Source organism: Trichomycterus rosablanca, chromosome 2, assembly GCF_030014385.1.
Source record: "Trichomycterus rosablanca isolate fTriRos1 chromosome 2, fTriRos1.hap1, whole genome shotgun sequence".
NCBI lineage: Eukaryota > Metazoa > Chordata > Actinopteri > Siluriformes > Trichomycteridae > Trichomycterus > Trichomycterus rosablanca.
This window is the reverse complement of record NC_085989.1, coordinates 27278319-27302236: the sequence shown is the minus strand read 5'-3', so window position 1 is coordinate 27302236 and position 23918 is coordinate 27278319. Positions and strand designations below refer to the sequence as shown.

Genomic DNA, 23918 nt, shown 5'->3' with positions numbered 1-23918 from the left:
TTTATTGTGCTTATGTTTTAAAGCAGAATCAAACTCAGTCACATCTTTGTACAAGAAAGGATTTTTCTCAAACTTAATGAAATGCAACCACAGTCTGTCTCTTCCCTGTAGTTTTTTGCCTTTTGAAATTAATCTTTCTTATTTAAATGATGTTTGAATTAGGCCTACATTTAATGCAAATTTGATGTTAATATCGGGGATGTCTTAGTTTACCTAGCAGCGCGAAGATTCACTTTTTGAATGGCTCTTTAAAAGGAACCAAGCCAAAATATCCGGCTCCTGTCAAGAAGCCATAATTCCCATCACTGCCTATATATATATATATATATATATATATATATATATATATATATATATATATATATATATATATATATATATATACTGTACATACACACACACACCTAATTAATGTGTGTAATTACATAATGCTATATGTGGTTCTGTGATGAGAGACATAGGTGGTACTTGGAAGTTTTGATTTGACAATGGGTGGTACTCGGTCTAAAAAGTTTGAGAACCACTGGCTTAGACTGTATAATGTAAGTCGCTTTGGATAAAAGAGTCTGCTAAATGCTTAAAATGTAAATGATATTATTACTGTCATATGTTTTACTTTTTTTGTCTTTCCTATTTTTTCCTTGTCTTGTTTTTTGATTGCTGATCTTGTTCATCAAGTCAAGTTGTTATAATTGTTGAAATATGTTATAACGAAGTTTTTAAATAAAGATCTATCTAAAAAAAATAATAATAAGTTCCCGTTAGTTGATATCACGTGATTAGTGTGTAGTAAATACAAGGACACTGCTTGGAGTGGAATGTTATTAATATTAATATTATTAATAATAATAACAAAAAATAATTCTTTATTTATTCATTTATTTTGAAATTGAAATAGACTTTTTTTTTGCCTCATCAGGCGGCGCAAAACACGTAATTGTACGCAAAAAGGTAAGCGACGACATACGCAGTTTGCTATTGGTTAAGCTCGATCGCTTTGGTCCAATCAAAAAGCTGTAAATTCTTCATGCTTTGGCTTTCAGTTAGCAGCGTGTTGTTTATGTAAAGTGTGTGATTAATGAAGTAATGTGTACCGTGGGAAGTCTGACAGCACGAGTTAAAAGTGTACGCAGTTCAACACAGTTTGCAGTGGTTTAATAAGAGCACATGTCATGTCTGGGCACGGACACGGGCACGGGCACGGGTGTTGTGAGGATGATCATGAACCAGCAGAGCGTGGTGTAGAGTATGGACTGTACACACGCATAGATATAGAGAAGCTACAGTGTCTCAATGAGAGCAGAGACGGAGACGGTAAACTTGTCTTTAAACCCTGGAATGAGCGCACTGACCGCGTAAAGGTACACCACTACTTCTTATGTTGGCAGTTTCTCCCTGGCACCAACATGATGCTTCCTTGTTTTAAGTCGGCCTGTGCTGTGCTCCCCAGAGTTGTATATGTAGTAACCCCATAGTGTCACAGTGTTCCATACACTAAACTGCAAATCTCCAGCAAGAGTAAAAGATTTACTTATTTACAGTTTTAACAGAGGTTTAAATGAAGTTAAATGATAATTATATAGTTGTTTTAATAACGATAATGTCATTATAATCTGAATACTGTTCATATTCCTGATAAAAATTCAAATAAATCCATAATAAATAAACAAAAAATTCAAAGTCTCTCTTTTAACTTTCCAAGATAAAACAACACCTATAAAGCACTATTTAATAACAGTGGCAGCTTGGCAGTAGAGGGGACTTGAATCGGCAACCCTCTGATTACTAGTTCAGTGCCTTTACCACTGAGCGGCCACAACCCATCCAACCATTAATGGTTACATTTAGGACTTTTAAGTCTTTTATACATTTACGTCTTTTATACACTTGTTACTTGTGGTTAGCCACATATATCCAGTTTAAAACAAATACATTTAACTAACTACATTTAAGGTGAAGTTTAATGGGCTGTTGTAGCCTAGTGGTTAAGGTAAGCAGAAGATCGCTGGTTCAAACCCCACCTTTGTCACTGCTGGGTCCTTGACTTTCAATTGCTTAGACTGTATACTGTATGTCGCTTTGTATAAAAGCGTCTGCTAAATGCTAAAAATGTAAATGTTAGGGCAGTTGTAGCCTAGCGATTAAGGTACTGGACTAGTAATCAAAAGGTCGCTAGTTCAAGCCCCACCACTGCCAGGTTGTCACTGTTGGGCCCTTGAGCAATGCCCTTAACCCTCAATTGCTTAGACAGTATGCTGTTACAGCACATTAAGTTGCTTTGGATAAATGCTGAAAATGTAACAGTGGAATATTGTGTAGCTGAAAAAATTCATTTGCAATTATTTAGCTAATATTTGGTGATCTGTAATTAGCATGCCTTTTAGTTCATCTGTTCAGTTAAATCCTTTGTAATCTATATTTCTTCTAGTTTGTGGAGAGCGATGCAGATGAAGAACTCTTATTCAATATTCCGTGAGATACTAATCCTCTTCTAGTTCTGCATATATAGATTATATATGGACAGTATTCTAGGTTTATAAATTGATTACTTGTTCTGCTGTGTTTTTGACAGGTTCACTGGAAGTGTGAAGTTAAAAGGAATTATTATTTCTGGGGAGGATGATGAATCACACCCATCTGAAATTAGACTGTAAGTATTCTTAAACAAGTTTCCTAACAAACATTTCTATGTAATCAGTGTGTATTTTAATCATCCTCTTTATAATGTTTGGGCAGTTACAAGAATATCCTGCAAATGTCATTTGATGACACAAGCAGAGAGCCAGAGCAAGCATTTCGTCTTAACAGGGATCCACTGGCTGAACTTGAGTATCCAACAAAGTAAGTGTTTGCTCGCATTTAAACATTGCATTTATATACTCATCACAGATGTATTATAAAACCTTCTTCTGTGTGGTAAATACAAATATTTGTTTTTCCCAAATATTGTTCAGGATTGCTCGCTTTTCCAATGTCCAACACTTATCTGTTCATATTCCTCGAAACTTTGGTGCTGACTCCACTCGTGTCTACTACATTGGTCTTCGAGGAGAATATACTGAGGTATTGAACTTAGTCTAGGTGTTGACTTAATGAAAGAATTCATTCATCTGAAGATTTACCTTCTGTTAAAGAGGCTTGAGCCACACAACTAGCTCTAGACCAGGGGTGTCAAACTCACGGCCCGCGGGCCAGATCCGGCCCGCCACGTCATTTTATGTGGCCCGCGAGAGCTTAAACGACTATTGTTGTGATGGTTCGAGTAGGTACAGAGACGCACTTATAATTTAATGGGACACCTGCGACTTTAAGCCTTTAACTGTTGACATCGTAGTTATGGCAACTAACTTTGACCTTCGCTGAGAAGCCATGTGACTTTTATGGCAAAAGAACGCGGGTAGTAATGTAAACAATAAAATAAATATAAATAATTATCTTGTAATATAATACCAAAGCATCGTCTGTAAGTAGTGGCATTTATATTCTCAGTTGTTTGTAAATGTTTAGTGAGTATATCACAGCGTTTTAGTTACAAATTTACCGTAATTAAATACAATCGTTACCGTTACTATAGCAGTTAGTATCTTTACACAAAATGCTAACTCGTTACCTCTATTTTACGTTTGGTTAAATCTCATATTGTACCAGATGTAACACTTGACTACAGCTGTGTGCTTGTACTGTATTAAGTTCTTTATTGTTTTTATTGTTTGTATTTTTACTTCATTCTGGTGCACACAGTGTTTCACACAGCTGGCGAGCAAATAAACCCGACTGTATTCTGAAGAGAGCTGTCTGTCTGTCTAGCTGAGCAAGGGGGATAAACTATTAGTGAGGGCAGAACAATTGTCTTAAAATACACTGTAAAATCCTACATTAACTGCATCTCTCAAAACGCATGCTGATTTTGTGACCTGCAAAGTGACACATCCCACCAGTAGATGATGTTAAGAAATATTTACACATAATCCCAAAATGCACAAGAAGATAAGTAAGAAAATTAAGCAGAAGGAGGAAATTTAATGAAAATGAAAACAAGTTTGTGCTTCAGGAAGAGAAAACGGTGCGTCTCTTGTGTTATGAGGCCGTGTCTGTGGTAAAGGAGGACAATATAAATGCAGAATTTAGCCTCCAAGAAAAACAACAGACTGCAATCACAGCAGGATACGTTACAATCGGCCCTTTGAGGGCCACCATAATGCTGATGTGGCCCTCGGTGAAAATGAGTTTGACACCCCTGCTCTAGACCATACCCAAGATAATCACCAGCTCTACTTTTTAATCTGCACAGATTCAAAAGCCTGCCTTCTGGATTCAGCATCTCATCATTCGACTCACCCATAATAGCAATCATCACCCAAAAACTAAGGCAACTAATAAGTAGTGGCCATGACATACAGTTCTGCTGGATTCCAGGACCTTATTTTGCGACCTTAAATGAAATGAGCAAGCAGACATGGCAGCAAAGCAAACTGTTACATCACCAATCCAACAATGCCCTTACCCACCATTCGATGTCAGGCCAGCTATAAAAGCATACATCACAGAAGCTTGTCAAAAAGAATGGAAAACTTATACCATCAGTAAACTTTATGAGATCCACCCTACCATAAAAACAGATAAAACTCAATACCCAAACAACAAATTATGGTGGGAACAAATAATTAGCACAAGATGCCGCATAGGACACAAACTTACTCATACTCATGCTAAAGGGAGATTACGCCCTCACTTGCCCCCTCTTTGGATCAAGAACCTCTGTCAAACACATCCTCTATGCATGCCAAAAGATTAACCCCATTGGAACAAAATTCTACAATACAAACAACTACAAGTAAATCTTTACCTTAGCCCCCTTCCAAATAAACCTGCTTAAATTCTTAGAAAGTACTGAGAATTAAAACACTATATAAGATGTAAAAATGTTAGACTTTTAGACCATTACAGAATTATTATTAAAATTATTACATTTTGTGATTGTCATTAGCTGAAAATTCCTATGAACAATTATTTTTCTTTATCCAAAGAGACAATTTTGACAAAATACAATCCAAGCAATTGAAAATTGAGGGCTTTGCTCAAGGGTCCAACAGTGGTGGGGCTTGACTTACTGATTACCAGTTCAGTATCTTAACCGCTAAACGTGGGAGTGAAGCAGAGACCTCTATATCTTCTATATATTTCTGCTAAAAAAAAGCCTAAACTTTGCTGTTTGACATATGATTTTTTAAGTCATCATATTTGTTTGGTTTTCCTCTCACAGGCTCACAGACACGAGGTGACTATTTGTAACTATGAGGCAGCAGCAAATCCAGCAGATCACAAAGTGGAAGCAATAACTCCACAAACACAGTTCATTTCATGATGTATTGAGTTGCCTTTGTTCAAAAAGAGAGATGTGAATGCTTTTCATAATACTGAGAACAATTATGTTCTGTATACTAATGAAGAATTGAAAATATGTTGGACTTTCAAATTGAAGATTGTTCTTTTGTGCACCAATTAATTTAAATAAATGTAAGTTTACTTTGAATAAATGCAAAAAGATTAATACGTTTTTTTTTTTGTATTTAAGTGCATTATTTCCTATGTCTCTGTTTGGTCTGGTGCCAGTTGGCAATGCGTTCTGCCCCTTTTTTATTCCACACATAACTGTGGTGGTTGAGACAAAAAAGCTCAGTTTGTACTTCATCAGTCCATAGCACTTGTTTTCAAAATGGTTTGGGCTTATCTAGATGTTTTGCATAAATTAAATGTTGACTTTTTGGTGAGGTTGCAGGATTTCTTTTGATAGCTAATTGTTTGTAAAAAATAATGCTAGACAATATCACAATGCACCACCACTCCAGTGATAGTGATCTATAAATTTGCAATTCAAGTCGATGTAAAGTGATTATTTAGCCAGTTTTGAGTTATTTAGTCTGTAAGTTTGGAATTGTCATGTTTTTAAAACATTTATCTCTCCATGTTCACCCAGGTTCATCCAGCTTTTTGACTTTGTAGCAAATAAACAATACATTTACATTTTACATTTACATTTTCAGCATTTAGCAGACGCTCTTATCCAGAGCGACTTACAGAAGTGCTTCTATAGTGAACATTTCATTTCTCAAGTTTAGGAAAACAACAGTGAAAGAACACAAATCTGCTAAAACCTGTTAGAACCAAAGTGCCTTTTTTTTTTTTTTTTTTTTTTTTTTTTTTTTTGAAATGGAAAAGAATGGAACAAAATGTTAGTAAATAAGTACAAGTCAGCCTAAGTGTTTAGTAAAAAGGTGTGTTTTTAATCGTTTTTTAAAGACAGCAAGAGACTCAGATGTTCGGACAGACAGAGGAAGTTCATTCCACCACTTTGGCGCTAGAACAGAGAACAGCCTTGATGCTTGTCTTCCTTTAGTCCTGGATGGGGGCTCAAGTCGAGCAAGACTAGAGGCTCGGAGGTTGCGTGGTACAGAGCGGGGTTTGATTAGGCCAATACATGGATGACTCAAAACATTTTTAATAGCTGTTAGATTTTACATTTTTTTAGATCGGGTATAGAAAAAAATTATGACAATCAATGTTCAGTAAAATAGTATGGGATCACCTTGTAATTTGCATATCTAAAACATTCAAATTTGAAAATGCAGTCTGCAGATTTAAGACGTTAACGTTTATAGACGTTAGATTTATAGATGTTAGACTAGGCTTATATGGTTCCGGTAAAAGAGCTGTTGAAATAATTAAAACAATAGAATGGATCACAAAACTTTAGCAAGGAGTGTAGCAAAAGATAATGGCTGTTACCAGTCAGCTGTGTCCACAATTACACCCTTTAAACCTTACGCCCAATAAAGTAGGCCTGACTAGAATAAAGAAGTGGTGAAATAAATTTAAAAAACCTTGGGCGGAGCAACAAAGTACTAATTGTGCTAATTTTTTTGTTGATTATTCTATAATTTAAATAAGTTTAAAGTTTAATTACATATTTTTTTCTACACCACATTTCTGGAAAAATCTTGGATTAAACTGTCAAAACTACAAATAAGACTGTCAGTGTTTTACTGCCCAACTTAATTGTATTTTGTAAATATAAACAAATATAGTATACAGTATAAGGGTGATTCTTCAATTGGGGGAACTTTTACGTCCCTAAGTTATAAATTTGTGTTAAAAATACTTTATTACAAAACAAATATTTTAGGTATTAAAAAGATAATTTAGCATCACTAAAAAATATTACATACCAAAATAATTATGATTTTCATTTTTTATGATGATTTAAACATCAATATTTTGCTACTTTGGCCATGTCCCCAACCCAGACTTTAAAACTTCTCTGCTCTAATAAAATGCTAAAAAGTGATCAATTCATTATAAAAATCACAATATGAGTTTTATAATAACTTAAAAAGAAACAAAATGTAATTTTTTTCTTCATATTTGTACAATCTATGCATATTTTTGAGCAATATATTACTGTCCCCAGCATTATCGTCATTACCGCAACAGTGTATGGTTTCTGTAGGGAATCATTTGAAGGTAACACTTGTTTATGTTGTAACCATGGAAACAAAGACTTGCAAGGAAGCACATGCCAGCCATGAGAGAAGATTGACATTTTAATGTCTGGAAATGTGAGTAATTTAATCATGTATTCCTCCTGATCATAGAGTATATTTATTCATACAAAAAAAAAAAAGTATTTAAAGTGCATCTTGTACTAGCTGTTGACTAGCTTTAGCAAATCCATGGCCTATCTAGTTTTTTTCTTAAAAAAAATAAAAAATTGTCATTACCGCAACACGTCATTACCAACACATAATGACATTTTGCTATGCCACTTCGCTAATAAATATGAAATATTAAAATTCTATATAAGCTCAATTGTAGCCATCATTAAGTCTTTGCTCTAGCATTATCTTGACATAATTAAAACTAAATTATTCCTAATTTTATTTTTCAAAAGTTAAGATGGTCAAAAGAGCCCGCAATTGAAGAATCACCCATAAACAAGTACATATTTAAAAGTTTACACTTATATTAACCCTTTTATTATTATTGCATATTATAGCTCTTTTACTTGAAGATATATATCGACCATAGTAGTTTAGTAGTGTCATTCGTATTTCAAACAGTCGTGTTTATTTTACTGGTGAATGTGTGTAATCGCGATTAAAAGGCAATTAATCGCTCAGCTCTTCAACATAAAGCGGATGAAGGAGGGTGCGCCAGAGATGACGTCACACAGAGTCTTGCCCGCCCTTCTCCGGCACAAGCAGCGGAAGTTCCGTTGTGACCTGCAATCGGTGAGTGTATGAATTTACAGCAGCGGGCCTAGCTCTGTAATTATACTGATTCTGTTGTTTTTAATATGCGGAGATGTTGGTGGCGGTGATGAGGGTTTAGTGCTGGTGTTAATGCTGGGTTATGAGCAGCAGTGGGAGACGTTAGTGACTGGGCGCTGGGTTAATGCAGTGAGAGTGAGGTAAGGAGGGAGTGGGTTAGACAATACACTGTGCATGTGAGGAGCTGGATACTACTCTACATACACAGAGACTGGATACGGGCGGAATTAAGATGGCCATCTAAGAGAATATTCTCATTTAAAACCATCCGCACGGTTGCTTGACTAAACAGCCGGCTAGACTGATGTAAGCTGGTTACTTCCCCCTGTTGTTTTTCATGTCCACCCCTCTTCCTCACGGTTTGAATAGCAAATGAAAGCAGAAGCAGCATCGTAGATGATTAATCATCTGCTAATCTCATATCTGTGCTCAGTGCAGTCTCAGTGGCCATGTTGTATCTACACAGGGCACTGGCGCTGCTTGTTGTATAACGCAATCCAGCCCGCATATACAAGGCTTTCTTAACAGTAGTGCAGTATGAGATATTATTGTGTTTGGGTTAAACCATTCATTTGTTGCAGCAGTCGCTTCATGTATTGTTTTGTATCTTTGTTTTCCTGCTATAGATTCACATTTACCAATTGAACCAATGTATTCACCTGCTAGTAGCTAGCGCAGTGTAACAGTATTCCGTACAGTTGAAATTTATCATCGACTTTTGAAATAATCGTACCCAAGCATCTAAAGCGAACACATGTCACTGCAAACTACTTTATCATCCCGTTTGTTTTCCACAAACTGGGGGCTTCCGCGAAAGTGACCTTTATGTATAGTGGTTGGGAATATCACGTCACGCCTGGGCTGGTATTTGCCCTGGGTTACTAGCTGCATCCTAATTTTTAAATGTTAAGTTACGTTTCCTTTTCTTGACTTTTAACTCGGCTCTTTGAGGTGGCAAGGAAAGGGTAAGAAGGGCATATAACTCAAGGCTATGCATAGGTGTTAAAATTGACACAACTGCTTAATAAAGCACCAGTTTCAGTCTCAGGGGCTGATCCTGTTACGAGCTGTCTTGTCAGTCACTGACATTAGTATTAAAATAAAGTACTGTATTACATACAATAATAGACCTATTATTACTTACATTTACTACTGTTTGGAAATGCCATTACTCGCAGACTAATCCAGATGTGAAGATGGAGGCTTAGAATTTTTGAATGATCTCCTAGTGACCTCAGAGTGCCTTTAACATTAAATCCTTCACTCTCTTTCATTCTTTTTCATGCCTCTTTTAAATTAGCCAGATGTAAACAACCCACCCCAGTTTGCAAAATAGTTGATTTGCACCATACCATGATGTCAGTCCTTAAGTCCTTTTGCTTATAAGGCTTATTCTACTAGCTGTTTCTAAGCTATTTCTGTACAAATGTTATCAAGTTATGCAATATTTTTTTCCAGGCAAATAGTAATATGCCACTGGAAATTGTGGCTATTTCTCTTTGTAAAAGTATACACAGTTATATTCCAGTTATCAGTAAATATCACTTGTGTGGAACACTAAACTGTATGTGATGTAGATGGAAAATTGTCACTGTATTTTGTACAGTACTGTGCAGACTCTGTAGTCTTAATCGCAAGTCAGTATAATAACACTGTAGCTGGACTAGTAGTCCTAAACAAAATAAAAGCATAATCCCAAAGTCAGTTTTACTGTATTGAACATGGTAGCTCATAACAGCAATGCATACAGCACAAAAGAAGTAGCTGCAGTAATCTGTACACTTTGTTTGGATTCCAAAGATAAACGGTCAAATTTATTAGTAAACAGCATTTGCTTATTCCTGATAATAACGTAACACTATGACCTTATAGGTTGTTTATAAGATCCTTATATGTTTATAGGTCATAACACTCTTAGCAAGATAGTGGTCAGAGGTATTTCTGCACAGACTCCATATGCTTTATTGCAACCACACAATATGAAACCTGAGCAGCTGCATCAATGGGCTTAAGTGCAGAGGATATTTTAAACTTTTTTTTTTTTTTGACAAAATCCAAATGGACAGATTCCAAGAACACAACACATTATAGTTAGGCATACACACACTACAATAATCTGTAGTCTATTCAGACCCAGATGTATACTGTAAATCCAGCTAGCATAAGTTATTCATAAATATCCTCTGAAATATTGAGGTTATTGTGCCACCCATCCCTGTAGTTCCTTTTCTTTAGGTGCTCTGTACTACTTAAGCTGTTGTTTAATTAAAAACAATCCTAGCTATTCACTTCCCTAGATCTCTATGTAACAGGTGAACAGGTGATAACTCTGCTAGGATTGGTTGGTTGAGTACGGTCATGTTGTGTACACTTCTGTACATTCTTGTAACAGTTACCTGGTTCTTTGTAACTGTTGTCCATATAGCTCAGAAAGCATTCTCACTACAGTTCATACACTGTGTTTATACCCATAAGTAAATACTTTAAGACATTGAGTCTTAATTATTATACTAAGAAGCATTGTGTTGCTTAAGTTGCTTATTAATTTTTGTAGCTAAAGTTTTTTTTAATGTTATATAATGCAGGCCAGTCATTTACCTTTTAAATCACCATTTTACAAATGTATATGTAAAATCATGCTTAATTTGGTTTTCTATAAAACATTCGTTAGCCTACAGTAAGGGCATCATGTTCTGCACACTTTATTGTGACCACATGTCACCACGAGGACACAGCGTGATCTTAAATGCTGGGAAAAGCCATTGTAGTTAAGACCCTGACTGCTTCAGCTATGACGGGTCAAACAAAAGCCAATGTCCATACAATTGACTGACTCACTGTATGTAACACAGTCTACAGAAAGTATTCATACAAAAGCCAATGTGCATACAGTTGACTGGCTCACTGTATGTATCACAGTCTACAGAAAGTATTCATTTGCTACAAATGATAATGTTTACATTGGTTATCTACTTGTTTCTGCAGTCCCTCATACCGCTTGTCTTGTTATTCTCTGTTGTCTATTTTTAATTTATTATTTAAAAAGTAATTAAATAACTGTTTTAGGGGTTGAATTTTCTGTGTATCAACTATTTGGCTAATTTTCTTATTTCATAACATCACCGTGACCCATTCATAATGGTCCAATGAGCAACCAGTTTAGAAACTATGGGTTAGAGTACCTGCCGAACACATTTGAGTTTATTCATGTAGGCGTGGTTTTCAGTTCATTATTAAGTCGGCCAAGATCCGGCGAATGTAGGACAATGTACACACTGTGATCTTTTATTACACTTTTCCTTATGTCATCATTCCGGCATTAAACGATTTTCCCTGCTGCCATTTTAAATGCTCATGAATGGAGCAATATGTGTGAATTCCTATTTGTATGGTGAACAACAATATATTATATTTTAACAAACTGCATGGAACACTGACTTCAATATATTTATTATTTTTGCTAATTCTGGAAAAGCAAATAGTATTAAAAATATAGAAAATAATATAGAATATACAATATATAATATATATATATTATTATTATATTATTATATAATAGAATATAGAATACAATATATATACACAATATAGAATAGAATTTCTATTTGAGAAATTCACATTGTAGAGAAGTTATGTACTGGAGGTCATGTCTCAGTGCTTCAGAGCTGTTTTGACAGCACATTAGGCAGGTTGTCCTGATGTTTGGCTCATCATTTGGCTCATCAGCTTCTTTAAAAGCTGGGGTCTGAGCACACATTGTATGATGCACCTGGAATTGAGAGGGTTAAGGGCCTTGCTTAAGGGCCCAACAGTGTCTGCAATGCAGAGCCAGGCTTCGAACCCACAACTTTCTAGTTGGTAAACTGTACCCATTGCTACCACTGTCCCTGTCAAATAGTTAACTGTTATCTTATAGGTGAATCTTATCGCCATTCACTTTATTTCCATTCTGTACTACTGTACATTCAGTAGACTTGTTTTGTGCATTTTATTGGGGTGGGGTTGCAAAAATTATTTTGACATTTTAACATTTACAGTATGCATTGGTATTCACTCTTGCTGAGAATTTGCTTACAAAACAACAGTGCAGTTGTACTTTTAATATGTAATATATACAAAACCATACAGATTTTAAGTGTAAGTAGTTTTATGAGTGCTTATTAAAGTCATTATTTTAATTTATTCCAGTATTAACATCATATTGTCAGCACTGAAGTGTTTTTGTATGTTTTATTTAGTTTATCAAGCTTAAGTAGTTATGAGGACACCCAAAATTAAGAAAGCTGTTTTAATTGACATGGTTAATGAATTCCTGATCTGCTGGATGAATGGACTGGGCATGTTTTACTCACTGTCTTTTGTTTGTTTAATGGTTTCAGCACCCTTCCAGTGTATGTGTGGCAACAACATGTCTGTGCCGCTGCTCGCCGAGGCTGTGACCGTGTCTGGGACAGAGAAGGAGACAGCTGCGGTAAGAAACCAAGAAAGCTCATGACATTTTCTTGCATAGTATTCTTTAAAAATGTAGTACAGTAGAATAAAGACAGGATGTCACATGCACAAACCTTCAACACATTTGGGTTTTACACCCAAATGTAATTGACTGTGGGGTTCAGGGTGTTTTTTCCATTTTCCCCCTTTTTTTTTTCCAGTTTGTACACCAATGATAAGCTTGGATATGTGTGAAAGCAGTTTCAGAACACAGTGTGCTCCTTGGTGCCATTTTTTTGGTTTACCTAAAATGGGGTTTTGGTGTTTGCTTCAGCTCAGTTTAAGCCCTTTTTCAGACCAGATATAGAGTAATGTGAATGTCAATAGGGATAAAACAGAATGCACTCTAAAAACAAGTGTATTTGGGGCACTCAAGTGGCGCAGCGGTAAAACCCAGTAGCACCCCAGAGCTGACATCTCGAACTCGTCACTTCGAATCTCAGCTCTGCTACCGGCAGGCTGGGTGCCTAAGCAAACAATACAGATAAACTCATTCGCAGGGAGGGTGCAGGGTAAGCATAATGCAATCTAGGTAATTGTACATGACTAGATTGGGAGGAAAATTGCTTGACTATCAGTTGACAAGTAGTATTTAAAATGGCTTAAATTAATTTTCTATTGAGCAGTATTTATAGTATTTTCTTAAACTTCAAACTGAGCATTTTAAATGGTTGATTCAGACAATAATAGCCTGGCAAGGTTATTTTATAATTACATTTACTTTGTTCTTCCATCACAGGTGATCTTCCTTCATGGTCTGGGTGACAATGGGTAAGTTCAGATTGATCATGGTTTGACAAAGCTGGTCCATTGGGAAGTAAATCATCAAATAAGCTTGATTGTCTAGAAACTATTAACTTGACTCAAAAATAAAAATGTAATGTAATTGTTATTTAGCTTGTTAGACTGACATGTTAGATATAACTATATAAAGTATTTATATAATTACACATTTATTTAGCTGTTTTATGTTTATATTCTACAACTAAATGTCCTGTGCTAAACAACCACAACTAATTTATTTACAGTTTTAAGGGGTGGAAGCTGGAGCTGTACTGCTAGCTGCTGTTTTAGAATTGAGCAGTATAGTGCACTGTGTTGCCCATAGGTTCTTCATTTCATGAAATGCAATTTCAGACAGATTAAAAGCTTTAAAACCCAACCAAGTATTAAACGTGTTTATATGACACACTCTTTACTTTCAGATTAAATCTTTTCCTTTACCACTACTTCAAAAAGTGCAACTGTTTTTAACTGGTAGAATTAGTGATTTCATCTTGTTTTTTTGGGCTACTGATAACAATGAGAACTACAGCAGCAGACTGATTTTTTTCCACATTCACAACAAAAGTACCCTACAATGCTAGCCATTAGTCAAGGTAGGCTGCCATTTTTTTAAAAATAAAAAAATAGACATGCTTTTAAGAAGTTTTCACTTCTCCACAAAAAAAACCTATTATTTGAGGAATAGAAGGAGAAACATAAACAAGCCTGCTTTTTTTGTTTTTGAATGCTGTTTTCTTATTCTAATGACACTCCTACTTAAATTACTTTGTGCAAGTTTGCATTGGTCAGTACAAATGTTTTTATTGATGCTGTACATTAAAGAGCTTACTGCTTAGCACAAATAGACATTGGGAAGTGTGTTTTGGTGTGGAAAATTTTTCATTAGATAATTTAAATGAGGCTGTTTATGTCCATATATAATCATGTTTGAGCTTAGATTCAAAGTGGCATTCAAAAAGCTTTAAAAAATTACTTGTTTAGATATGGTACAGAAATACAAATAATTTTTATGATAAGGTATGATAGTAGTTTAATGAGCAATTAAAACAAGCTGGATACTGAATAATTTGTATTTTTGTTTTCCTTAAGGGCACAAGGGCATAGATGAAATATCTTGGGTGTACACAAACCCAAAATCTTGTTTTGAAAATTATAAACTCCATTCTCTGTTTTGCCCTCAAGAAATATATTTACCAGTACCTGTGTTCTGTTCACATGTGCTTAAAAATGATTTCCTAGGGAAATCCAGTAAGAGCTTGAGTCACTTGTCTGCCAGGCAGTTATAAATGAACAACTGATAAAGACCAGACACTACATTGATTTTTCCTGGGCGCCAGGACTTCCTGTCTACTGTTCATGTAACATTTAAACAATATTCTTGGTCTGCATTGATTTTTACCAATAATGCATTTGTTTACAAGTGGTGTATTGTTTTATATTAGATTTAGAGTAAGTTTTAAGGCATGTTTGATAAACTAGTCTTTAAACAAGTAGTATAATTAGGGTATGATGTAGCAAATTATACATCCTGCACAATGACTGGGATTAACCATCTTGTGAACTAGATGTAGTATTCAATAGTTCCATACAGTAAACAAGGATTTAATCAGTGGTGTTTTTGTTATTTGCATGTATATGTGTTCCAGATTACATACTTAAACGTTTTTAGAAACCAGTGTTGAATTAAATTCGCTTTATATTAACAATCTTTTATCTTCCTTCTAATTTGTTTTTGGCCAACTTTTTCGAGTAACTGCTGGCTTCTCTAAACAACCATATTGATCACCTTTTGAATGAATTGGAACATAGAATGAGGGCCAGGCCTTCTTGTTCAGTATCACTCTCTGTGCTCTTTTGATGGAACAGGCACAGTTTTCTATGGACACACTCTACAATCTTGTTCAAAGCATTAACAGAGAAGTGGAGGCTGTTTTAGTGACAAAGCCAGTGGAGCCAACTTCATATGAATGCAAATGGTTTTGTAATTAGATGTCCAACAAACTTATGGTTTAGGGCACTTGTGATCTTTATTGTGACCAGGTGTCTTTCTATTATCTTGTTTTTTTTGTTTAGGCATGGCTGGGCTGATTCCGTAACATCAATTAGGCTGCCATACATCAAGTACATCTGTCCACATGCGTAAGTAGTAAACTGATGAATGCACTTTGGATTGAGCATTACTGATGGCATTAATAAAGATAGAATGAATAGGAAGGCTGTGTGTAGAAAAATAGAACACATAATGAGATCATGATGTTGCTCCTAGTGCTGTAAACTGATCTCGGTTGGTGCTGTAATCTCAGTTGGTGAGATACAGATCGTGATACAGATATTTTGGTATGAATGTCTGACAAGCCAAATGGTTTTATTAAATTGGCTTACAATCGAATTAGTGTTAAAAAATGTACATTCATTTGAATGCTGTTTAATAGTTCGTTTTTAAACCTCCACTGATTTGCCCAGGTCATAAAAAGTGAATACAAGAAGTACTACAAAAACAAAATATACAACAGTAATACATTACATATATTTTTTAAACTATTCACTGTTTTTTTTTGGTTTTTTTTTTCATTACCTGTTTTTTATTCCTACAGACCCAAAATTCCTGTAACACTCAATATGAAGATGGTCATGCCCTCATGGTAAGACATTGAATTTTCCACAGCCATCCATGGCCAGGTGTCAGGGATTGCAATTTGCTCCTTTTCTTTGTTTGAGTGAATGCCATGTGTCTTGCCACTCTCAGTTTGATGTGAAACCAGCCAATTCCAATTCCAACCTATTCCAATTACACTAACCTACCCAGTGACACACACTTAGGGCAATATTCGTTGCTCCAATTGGCTTGACTAAATGTCTTTGGACTTGTGGGAGGAAAACTGAGCATCCATGTGAACACAGGGAGAACATTCAAACTCCCCATAAAAGGGACCCTGGCCGGGGAATGAAACCCAGCCTCTTTTTGTTGTGGGTGACAGTGTTATCCACTGTGCTACCCCAACATGCATTCTGTTTACTTAATACGATTTCAAAACATGTAGAATATTTATTTAATCTACAAGTGCAAATGTTAAACTTTTTTTTCAGGTTTGACCTGATGGGGCTGAGCCCAGACTCTCCAGAGGACGAGGCAGGCATTAAGAGAGCAGCAGAAAACAGTAAGCAAAAGTTTTTTGGTTTTTTTTTTTTTACTTGAGCCATTAGCTCCTATAGAGTATTCTTAGTTTCATAATGTTGTTCAAAAAGTTGTTTCAAAAGTGTGATGCCAAGATGCAAAAGAAAATGCTGGTATACAATAGTCATTACAGTATCTGTGAGAATTGGGCACGAGCCACCTTGACGAACAGTTCTGATGGACTGCATGCGCTGATTTTTGAAGATGAAAGAATAAGTGACACTATCGTGTTACTGTGTTGTATGCAATGAGACGTAAATTTCTCAGATTAAAATAATCTACACCAACAAAATGCATCAAATCAGCAACATACCAAAATGTTCTTGTGTTCTAATCAGTATGTGTTATAATAACAGAATTAGTATTTATTTGACTTTTAGTACTTTAAACAATAGTAAAAAAACTGCTTCAGCAGTCTAAGGCGAGTTCATATGCAGATCAACTGTGACTGTATGTATACTTTTAAAACAGCTTTTCAACACTTTGATTGATTGGATCACGGCACTGCATTAGTCTTTTTATCTGTAATGAACTCATTCACTTATAGTCCAAGATGCCTCCTAACTAGGTGTAAATGAGTCTATGTTGACACAAATGATTTACTTCTTTGACTCATTTTGTTTGCACTGATATTTTCCTTCTTGGCACACATTCACTTTTATCATCAGCAAACTATTTAATTGTGTTGATACTTGAAAAGAACACCCTCGGTTGTGACTCAACCTGTTTTTACAGCATTGCAACAAATGTATGGACTGTAGTTTCTTATGAATGATTCCGCATTGCAGCACTTCACAGCATACGCATTAAGAATTATGCTTAAATAATTGGCAAAAACTGTATATACAAATATTAATTAATTCACTTTCTTCAGTCAAGGCGATTATTGACCATGAGGCAAAGAATGGAATACCACCTAATCGCATCATCCTTGGTGGATTTTCTCAGGTAAAACAAACCTTTTTTTCATGTTATATGGTAGTGACCGCTTTAATAATGGCTGTGCACACCCTGTCAAATATTTGCCAGTGTAGTATGTCATTATGATTATGTAAGAGTGTGTGTTTTTGCATGTTTGTGTCTCTAGGGTGGAGCTCTCTCACTCTACACTGCTTTAACCTGTCAGCAGCAACTAGCGGGTTTAGTTGCTCTAAGCTGTTGGCTGCCACTGCATAAGACCTTCCCACAGGTGTGCTTTTCATCTGTGTGATGTGCTTTTAAATATGAGCTTGAATACATTTAGAAATGTTTATTATTACATCTCTTTTCTACTAGTAGTTTTGCATCATTCTGAATGAAGACAGTTTTTTTTTTACTTCATTAACTATAGACATACACACTATCTAAACTAATAACACAAACAATTTTGTCTTATAATGAAAAAGTACAAAGATTAATTATTCGAAATCCAGGCTGGGAAGATTTGTGAACACAAGTATTTAAAGACCGGTAAATATATGGTAATTTATTATTTGCAAGTTGGGATGGGGCAAATTAAGACCAGAAACACTGACAAATGGGGAAAAAAGCCCTTTTTAAAACAGGTCATGTCATGACTTGTGTAAGACATTTTGTCTTTGTCTCTTTGACACACAAAAAAACAGACACACAAGAGGAAGCACAGAAAGGGGAAAACAGGCACATTCTCAGGGTAATTAGCCTCCACTGGCGTAACCACTTATTAATTATCCAGTTCTTCCCTTATCCTCTCAGGTTCCAGCCTTAAGCTAAACTATAACCCACCTGTCGCTGCAAGTTAAGCAAAGCAGAAGCCATCTATCAACCAGAAAACAGCTGACTTTTCTAGACTTAAGGACTGATGCAAGAAACAAGTGGAAACGTGTTTTTAGGTCTGACTAAGTCCACCGTTTAGATTGTTTTTGAAAATATGTTCTTCAGCCGAAAGAAGAAAAAGTTGTTTTAATTACCAACACAAAATTGAAAAGCCAGCAGCTGTCATGGTCTAGGGATACACTTGTGCCAAAAACATAGTTAACTTGCAAATTTGAGGGGTACTCATGCAACATTCTTTCTTCTATAAGGCACCTTTTTAGGATAGCATGACTTTGGACTGCAGACAGGCCAGTCAAGCACATGCACTCTCTTATTACAGACACGTCTCTCATTAAAAACATATGGCGCAATAAAGGGCAATGAAGACCTCGGTCTGTGCAGCTGAACTGTTATATTACACAAGAATAAGAGAAAATGTCACCTTTCATTTACATATCACAATATTTTAGCAGTTAGTTCAATATAAATCTATAATTCCAGTTGTCTAAACTGTGGCCTCATTTATAGCTTGTGACGGATTATGTGAATAAGTATATATTTTTGCTCTCTTAGGCTGCAAGTGGCAGTGCAAATAGGGATATCCCAATTTTGCAATGTCATGGTGAGATGGACCCCATGCTACCTGTGCAGTTTGGAGCCATGACAGCCGAAAAACTTAAGACAATCGTTAACCCGCAGAAAGTCGCCTTCCATACTTACCCAGGCCTCATGCATAGCTCCTGCCCTCAGGTGAGTCTGGCGATGTGTGTTTAGTTTTGTTACTCTTTACCTGTTTTTGAACAGTACAGTGTTGTTGTTCTTTCTTTTTATCAATAGATTGATCCTGTATTTTATGATTGTTTAAATACAGCCATTATATGTATGACAGCTATTGTTTGTTTTTCACTCTAATACATTAACTTGCTTTTGTGAAGTTATATAATGTTGATGTACAGTATATTGTGTTGGATGAGGGATGTAGGAGCTAGGGATGAGTGATGTGGCACAAATGGACATAACATACAGTACAATAAAAGACAGAAGTTTACATACACTATTACATGTTAATGGCTGTCTTGGGGGTTCAATTATTTATCTGATATCAGATACTTAGAATCAGATACTTAATTTTCTGCAGGCTATCATTTTAGCCCATGGAAATGTAAAGTTGGCTTGATTGTGGACAGTGCCAATTCATGGCAAACGTGCATTTGAATTACATCTGACCATCCAAACAAATATTCTCTCAGCATAAGGACACCCCTAACAATCAAACATATTTTATTAGAATGTCCTACAATTTCAGCCATCAGAGACTATTTTTATAGGGTTGAGAACATAAAAGAATTGTTTGAGAAGATTTGTCCAGTTAAAAGTCTTAACTTTTTAGAAAGTCTTGATATTAAACAAATGATATGAACATATCTGTCTCTGCCATAAAATAGCCGATATGTTGCTGATATGGCAATAAACCCAAACAAACAAACTCAGCATAAGGTGACAGTTTGTAATTTTAATCTTGACAAATATGTCACTCTTCCATGTTCCCTGTGTGTACAATCGATGTTTTGTACAGATACTGGGATCTAAAGTTAACTTAAAATAGCTGAATGTATGATTACACTGGGGATGTATTGAAATCTTTGCACAGTTCACAGTAAGTGTTCAGTCTGCTGGGTGCTGTCAAACTAGCCCTATTTATTTGAACTTGGAACTTTGGATTACTATCGGTTATTACTGTCTACAGCTGGTAACGTCTTAAGTTACGGTAAGTATATTTTTGACACATTAGATCTTGCCATAATATCCTTATTCTTATCCTTAGATTTTTTGAGATATGTCATTTAGTTACAGAAATCATTACAATTTCAAGATTGCCATGGCGTGTCTTATGTTTGACATGCGTGTAAAATTTTTGACACAACTTTGTTTTTTGGAGTGTTACTGGCTAGACACTGCAGTTCACTTTAACACCTGGGACATTTTTATTTGAATTGTAACTGTGTCTTCATTTCTGTATGTGTGTTAACATACTTTTTCTGGTTGTGTGTGCAGGAGATGTCTACCATGAAGGAATTCATTGAGAAGCATTTACCCAGAATCTGACCTTACTATGACCCTTGAACACCGACCTCTCACCTCTGGCCTGCCATTTTCACACAGGAAACAGCCATAAGCATCCCCTACTACACGGTCACCCAGAGGCTTTAACATCTGTACATACTGTGAAGATGCAACACATTAATCCATTAAGTCTCATGCCTTTTATTGGAAATGTATATATGCAAAAGATGGACTTTAATTTTAAAGTTTTAGTGCCGCTGTACATTATACAGTGTTTAGTGTGCACAATACATGCTTGACATTTACCAGTACTTTACCAGTTTATTTGGGAGAATCATTAAGTTTCACATTACATTCCCATTAACGACCCAGTTCTCAGCAATGTTTTACTTTTTAAGGTGTAAACATCATTCTGCTACATTGTAACTGCTGCCGTCTGGAGTGACTCAGGTCACACTGCTGTGCATGCCGCTGTCAGAGGTTTCAGGAAAGGAGAGGAGGATTGCAACGCTGCCTCCTGGTGCTCTGGTTTACGCTAAATCTTGTTTGGTTCAGTTGAAAGCTAATAAAACAATTTTCATTCTGAAATAAATGAACTTTTCACCATGCTGTGTTCTTCGAAAGCAGTTATTGTTTTTAATCTATACATTGAATCTATTTTGGTTAGAATGGCTGCTTGCAGTTGTACCATATGTGCTAAAAGTATGGCGTGAGTATTTAAAATGAGTATTTAGTCAATGTGCTGTCTATAGTGTAGTGATGTTAGTTACAGCTGGTACAAAGATTCAGGCATGATGAGTTTATAAAATAGCCAACATTAGATTCATTTTTATATGCAGTGTGCATCACTCCAGGTGGCGTAGTTTGCAGCGGTCTGTTTTTAGACAAGCCTTTTTTAAGCAGACAGCATCTGCAGTTTCTAATTCTTAACCTCCTCAACCACTGCTTAATGCAGAAAAGCCACAGTCATGTGACATGCAAATGCAAACCATTTATAGAGCTTGTACATTCTTTTCTTATGAATGCTGGTTTAGCATTCATCAGTTTTAAGGCAGCATTGTTTTTTTTGTTTTTTTTTTCAGGAAATTTTGCATTTATTTCTCACACTACAGGTTATAAAAAGGTGAAAGGTCGGTTTACAGGGTTTAACCGCTTAGTAAACGCAAGATATTTGCAAGTCAAGTAACATTTTAATAATATACGTTATACTAGGATCTATGACTGTATAAATTGGAAATAGTAAGGTTTACAAACCTAATTGATCTCTATTTCATATGTTCTTGCTCTGTGCTTCTGACCATTTTAAATCAGTCAAAAAATAAGAAAATATTAAGATCTGCAAGTCCTGAATGTTGACTAGAAGATTTTAATTGCTTAATCTCAGTATTACTTTATTTTGCGACCTTTACCTTGTTTCTTCAGCTTCAGTTGGCTTACCTACCCTTAGCATTTCAAGTTTCTTTTAAAAGTAATAGTTAGGTTTGTGGGTTAGAATTAGATGTGTGTGTAGCACATCAAAGGCTTAAATGTTGTGTGAACCTGGGCTGTGTACGGCCCAGGCTGTTTCCTAAGCAGCAACTACTTAAAACTGGGTGAAACAGTAAACTTAAGTGTGTATGCTCTTTCTATATTGTATCTTTGGTTAATATGTTATTATTTGTGCTCAGTTTTAAAATGATTGTATTATGTTATCATTGTCTGTTTGGTTGGAGTGTGCTGAGGGACAGTTAGTTCTTTGATATTTTTTTTCCAGGACCCAAGTATGTGGAATAAATAATGCAAATCATGGCAATATAATGAATTAGCCGTGTTTTTATTACTGTACATGTGGTGCACACTATACAAAAGCAGTAAGCAGCCCAAAATGAACATAGATGTAACTTACTTAATGTTGTAGGCTACCTCCTATGTAGCATGCTACTGATTTTTTTAAAAATAAATAAACTTTAAAATAACTAGTTATTAACTAGTTAAAACTAATTTGTGTTTTCTGATAAGTTAATTGGGGGTTTCTGAAAATATGTATACACAATTTGAATGTATAATTTTGCTTGTGTAAGTTCTATAACAGCAATATAGTCCTTGTTAGTAATAATCTACAGCCAGTGGCTTCTTTGTGTTCCCATAAATAGGACTAGTTTGACTGTACACAGTCTGACCCTGAAGCATTAAAAAAGGGACAGTTTAGGAAGCTCTGTACCCATAAAAAAATGAAGGTCTTAAATTAATCTGTACAAACAATTGTTGATTTGTGCAAATTACCTGATATAGTCGTCTTTTTGCGGAGTTCATTAAGAAAACCTGCCCTTTCATCTTACGCTTAGAAAGCTCCTAATTTAATATCAGCAACTAATTTAAAGTTCTTTGGTTTGCAAAGTTTGTGAAATAAAACAAGTAAACATTCAGGAATATTGCCATCTCTGGCTGTCTTCACCTCCCAAGTTCTTTTTGTGCAAACAGTTGTGCATTCCTCTATTATATATACTCCTTACTTTTCAGTGGCGGCTGCTGGTCTTTCAAAGAGGGGAAGCTCATTGTCGGCTTACATCATAAAATTTGTCAATTTATTTATACATAAATTCTGCCCTCTGTTCCTTTTCAAGAAAATGGCCTGTGATCCTATCGTACCAAGTAGGCGTCTTTTCCAGGGACTTGACCAGTGTACTCTCAATGGCCAGCAGAGCTAGGCTGCTTAGACGGCCTTGGCCCATTGTACTTACTTTTTGCACCAAATCAATCTTAGGCGTTGATCTGCCCTGCTGTTTAATTCTAACTTTCTCCTCGTAAGGAGGACTATCAAATGGCTTTGCCAAAATCAGGTTGACAATATTAGCATTGTCTGCCATCGTGTGCACCTTGCTAGCTGGCTAGTTCACTCCGACCTAGCCAACAGTATGAATGATTGATTGAACGAACTAACGAAACGATATTAAACTCGAACAAGGAAATGTTGAAATTATGTTAAACTGAAACAAATACTATGAATGTGTTTTATTTACACAATGAACAGTGGAAATGGTCAAGTAATTTCACCGAGCAAATACCAAGAAATGGGTTGCAGTTTGTCTTTCGACTTCACTCGCAAAATCCGCGATGGGACTGAAGCTCCCAGTGATTAAGTGACATGTAGATCTCAAAATAGCTGTCAATCAAAACGGGATTCAGCCTTTCGACTGATCCTCCAATCATCTTGCAGACCCGCCCACAGCTCCATTCCCCCTTAGAGACGCTCAGCGTCCGGGGGCGGGACAAAATCGTGGCATTTATCCAATGACCGGCGAGTTTCGAAGCAATGAAAAAAA

The 23918-nt window shown here is 35.8% G+C and overlaps 2 protein-coding genes across 4 annotated transcripts; both read left to right on the top strand.

Annotated features, from left to right (window-relative positions):
* The first annotated feature begins 1042 nt into the window (after positions 1-1042).
* On the top strand, positions 1043-5557 carry pithd1 (PITH (C-terminal proteasome-interacting domain of thioredoxin-like) domain containing 1). The gene is made up of 6 exons (XM_062990563.1): positions 1043-1361; positions 2429-2472; positions 2573-2650; positions 2737-2841; positions 2955-3063; positions 5264-5557. Exons 1-6 carry the CDS (start codon positions 1173-1175, stop codon positions 5363-5365), a joined length of 627 nt encoding a protein of 208 aa, XP_062846633.1. The 5' UTR covers positions 1043-1172; the 3' UTR covers positions 5366-5557.
* Positions 5558-8209: 2652 nt separating this feature from the next.
* Positions 8210-22417, top strand: lypla2 (lysophospholipase 2). 3 transcript variants are annotated; one of them, XM_063013264.1, is made up of 10 exons: positions 8210-8288; positions 12707-12798; positions 13558-13589; positions 15678-15743; positions 16199-16246; positions 16692-16762; positions 17654-17727; positions 17867-17968; positions 19126-19302; positions 20608-22417. In XM_063013264.1, exons 2-10 carry the CDS (start codon positions 12721-12723, stop codon positions 20656-20658), a joined length of 699 nt encoding a protein of 232 aa, XP_062869334.1. In that variant the 5' UTR covers positions 8210-8288; positions 12707-12720; the 3' UTR covers positions 20659-22417. The 3 variants fall into 3 exon arrangements, with proteins under 3 accessions (XP_062869334.1, XP_062869348.1, XP_062869342.1); XM_063013278.1 differs by lacking the exon at positions 8210-8288 and adding an exon at positions 8449-8467; XM_063013272.1 differs by lacking the exon at positions 8210-8288 and adding an exon at positions 8528-8633.
* Positions 22418-23918: the final 1501 nt, after the last annotated feature.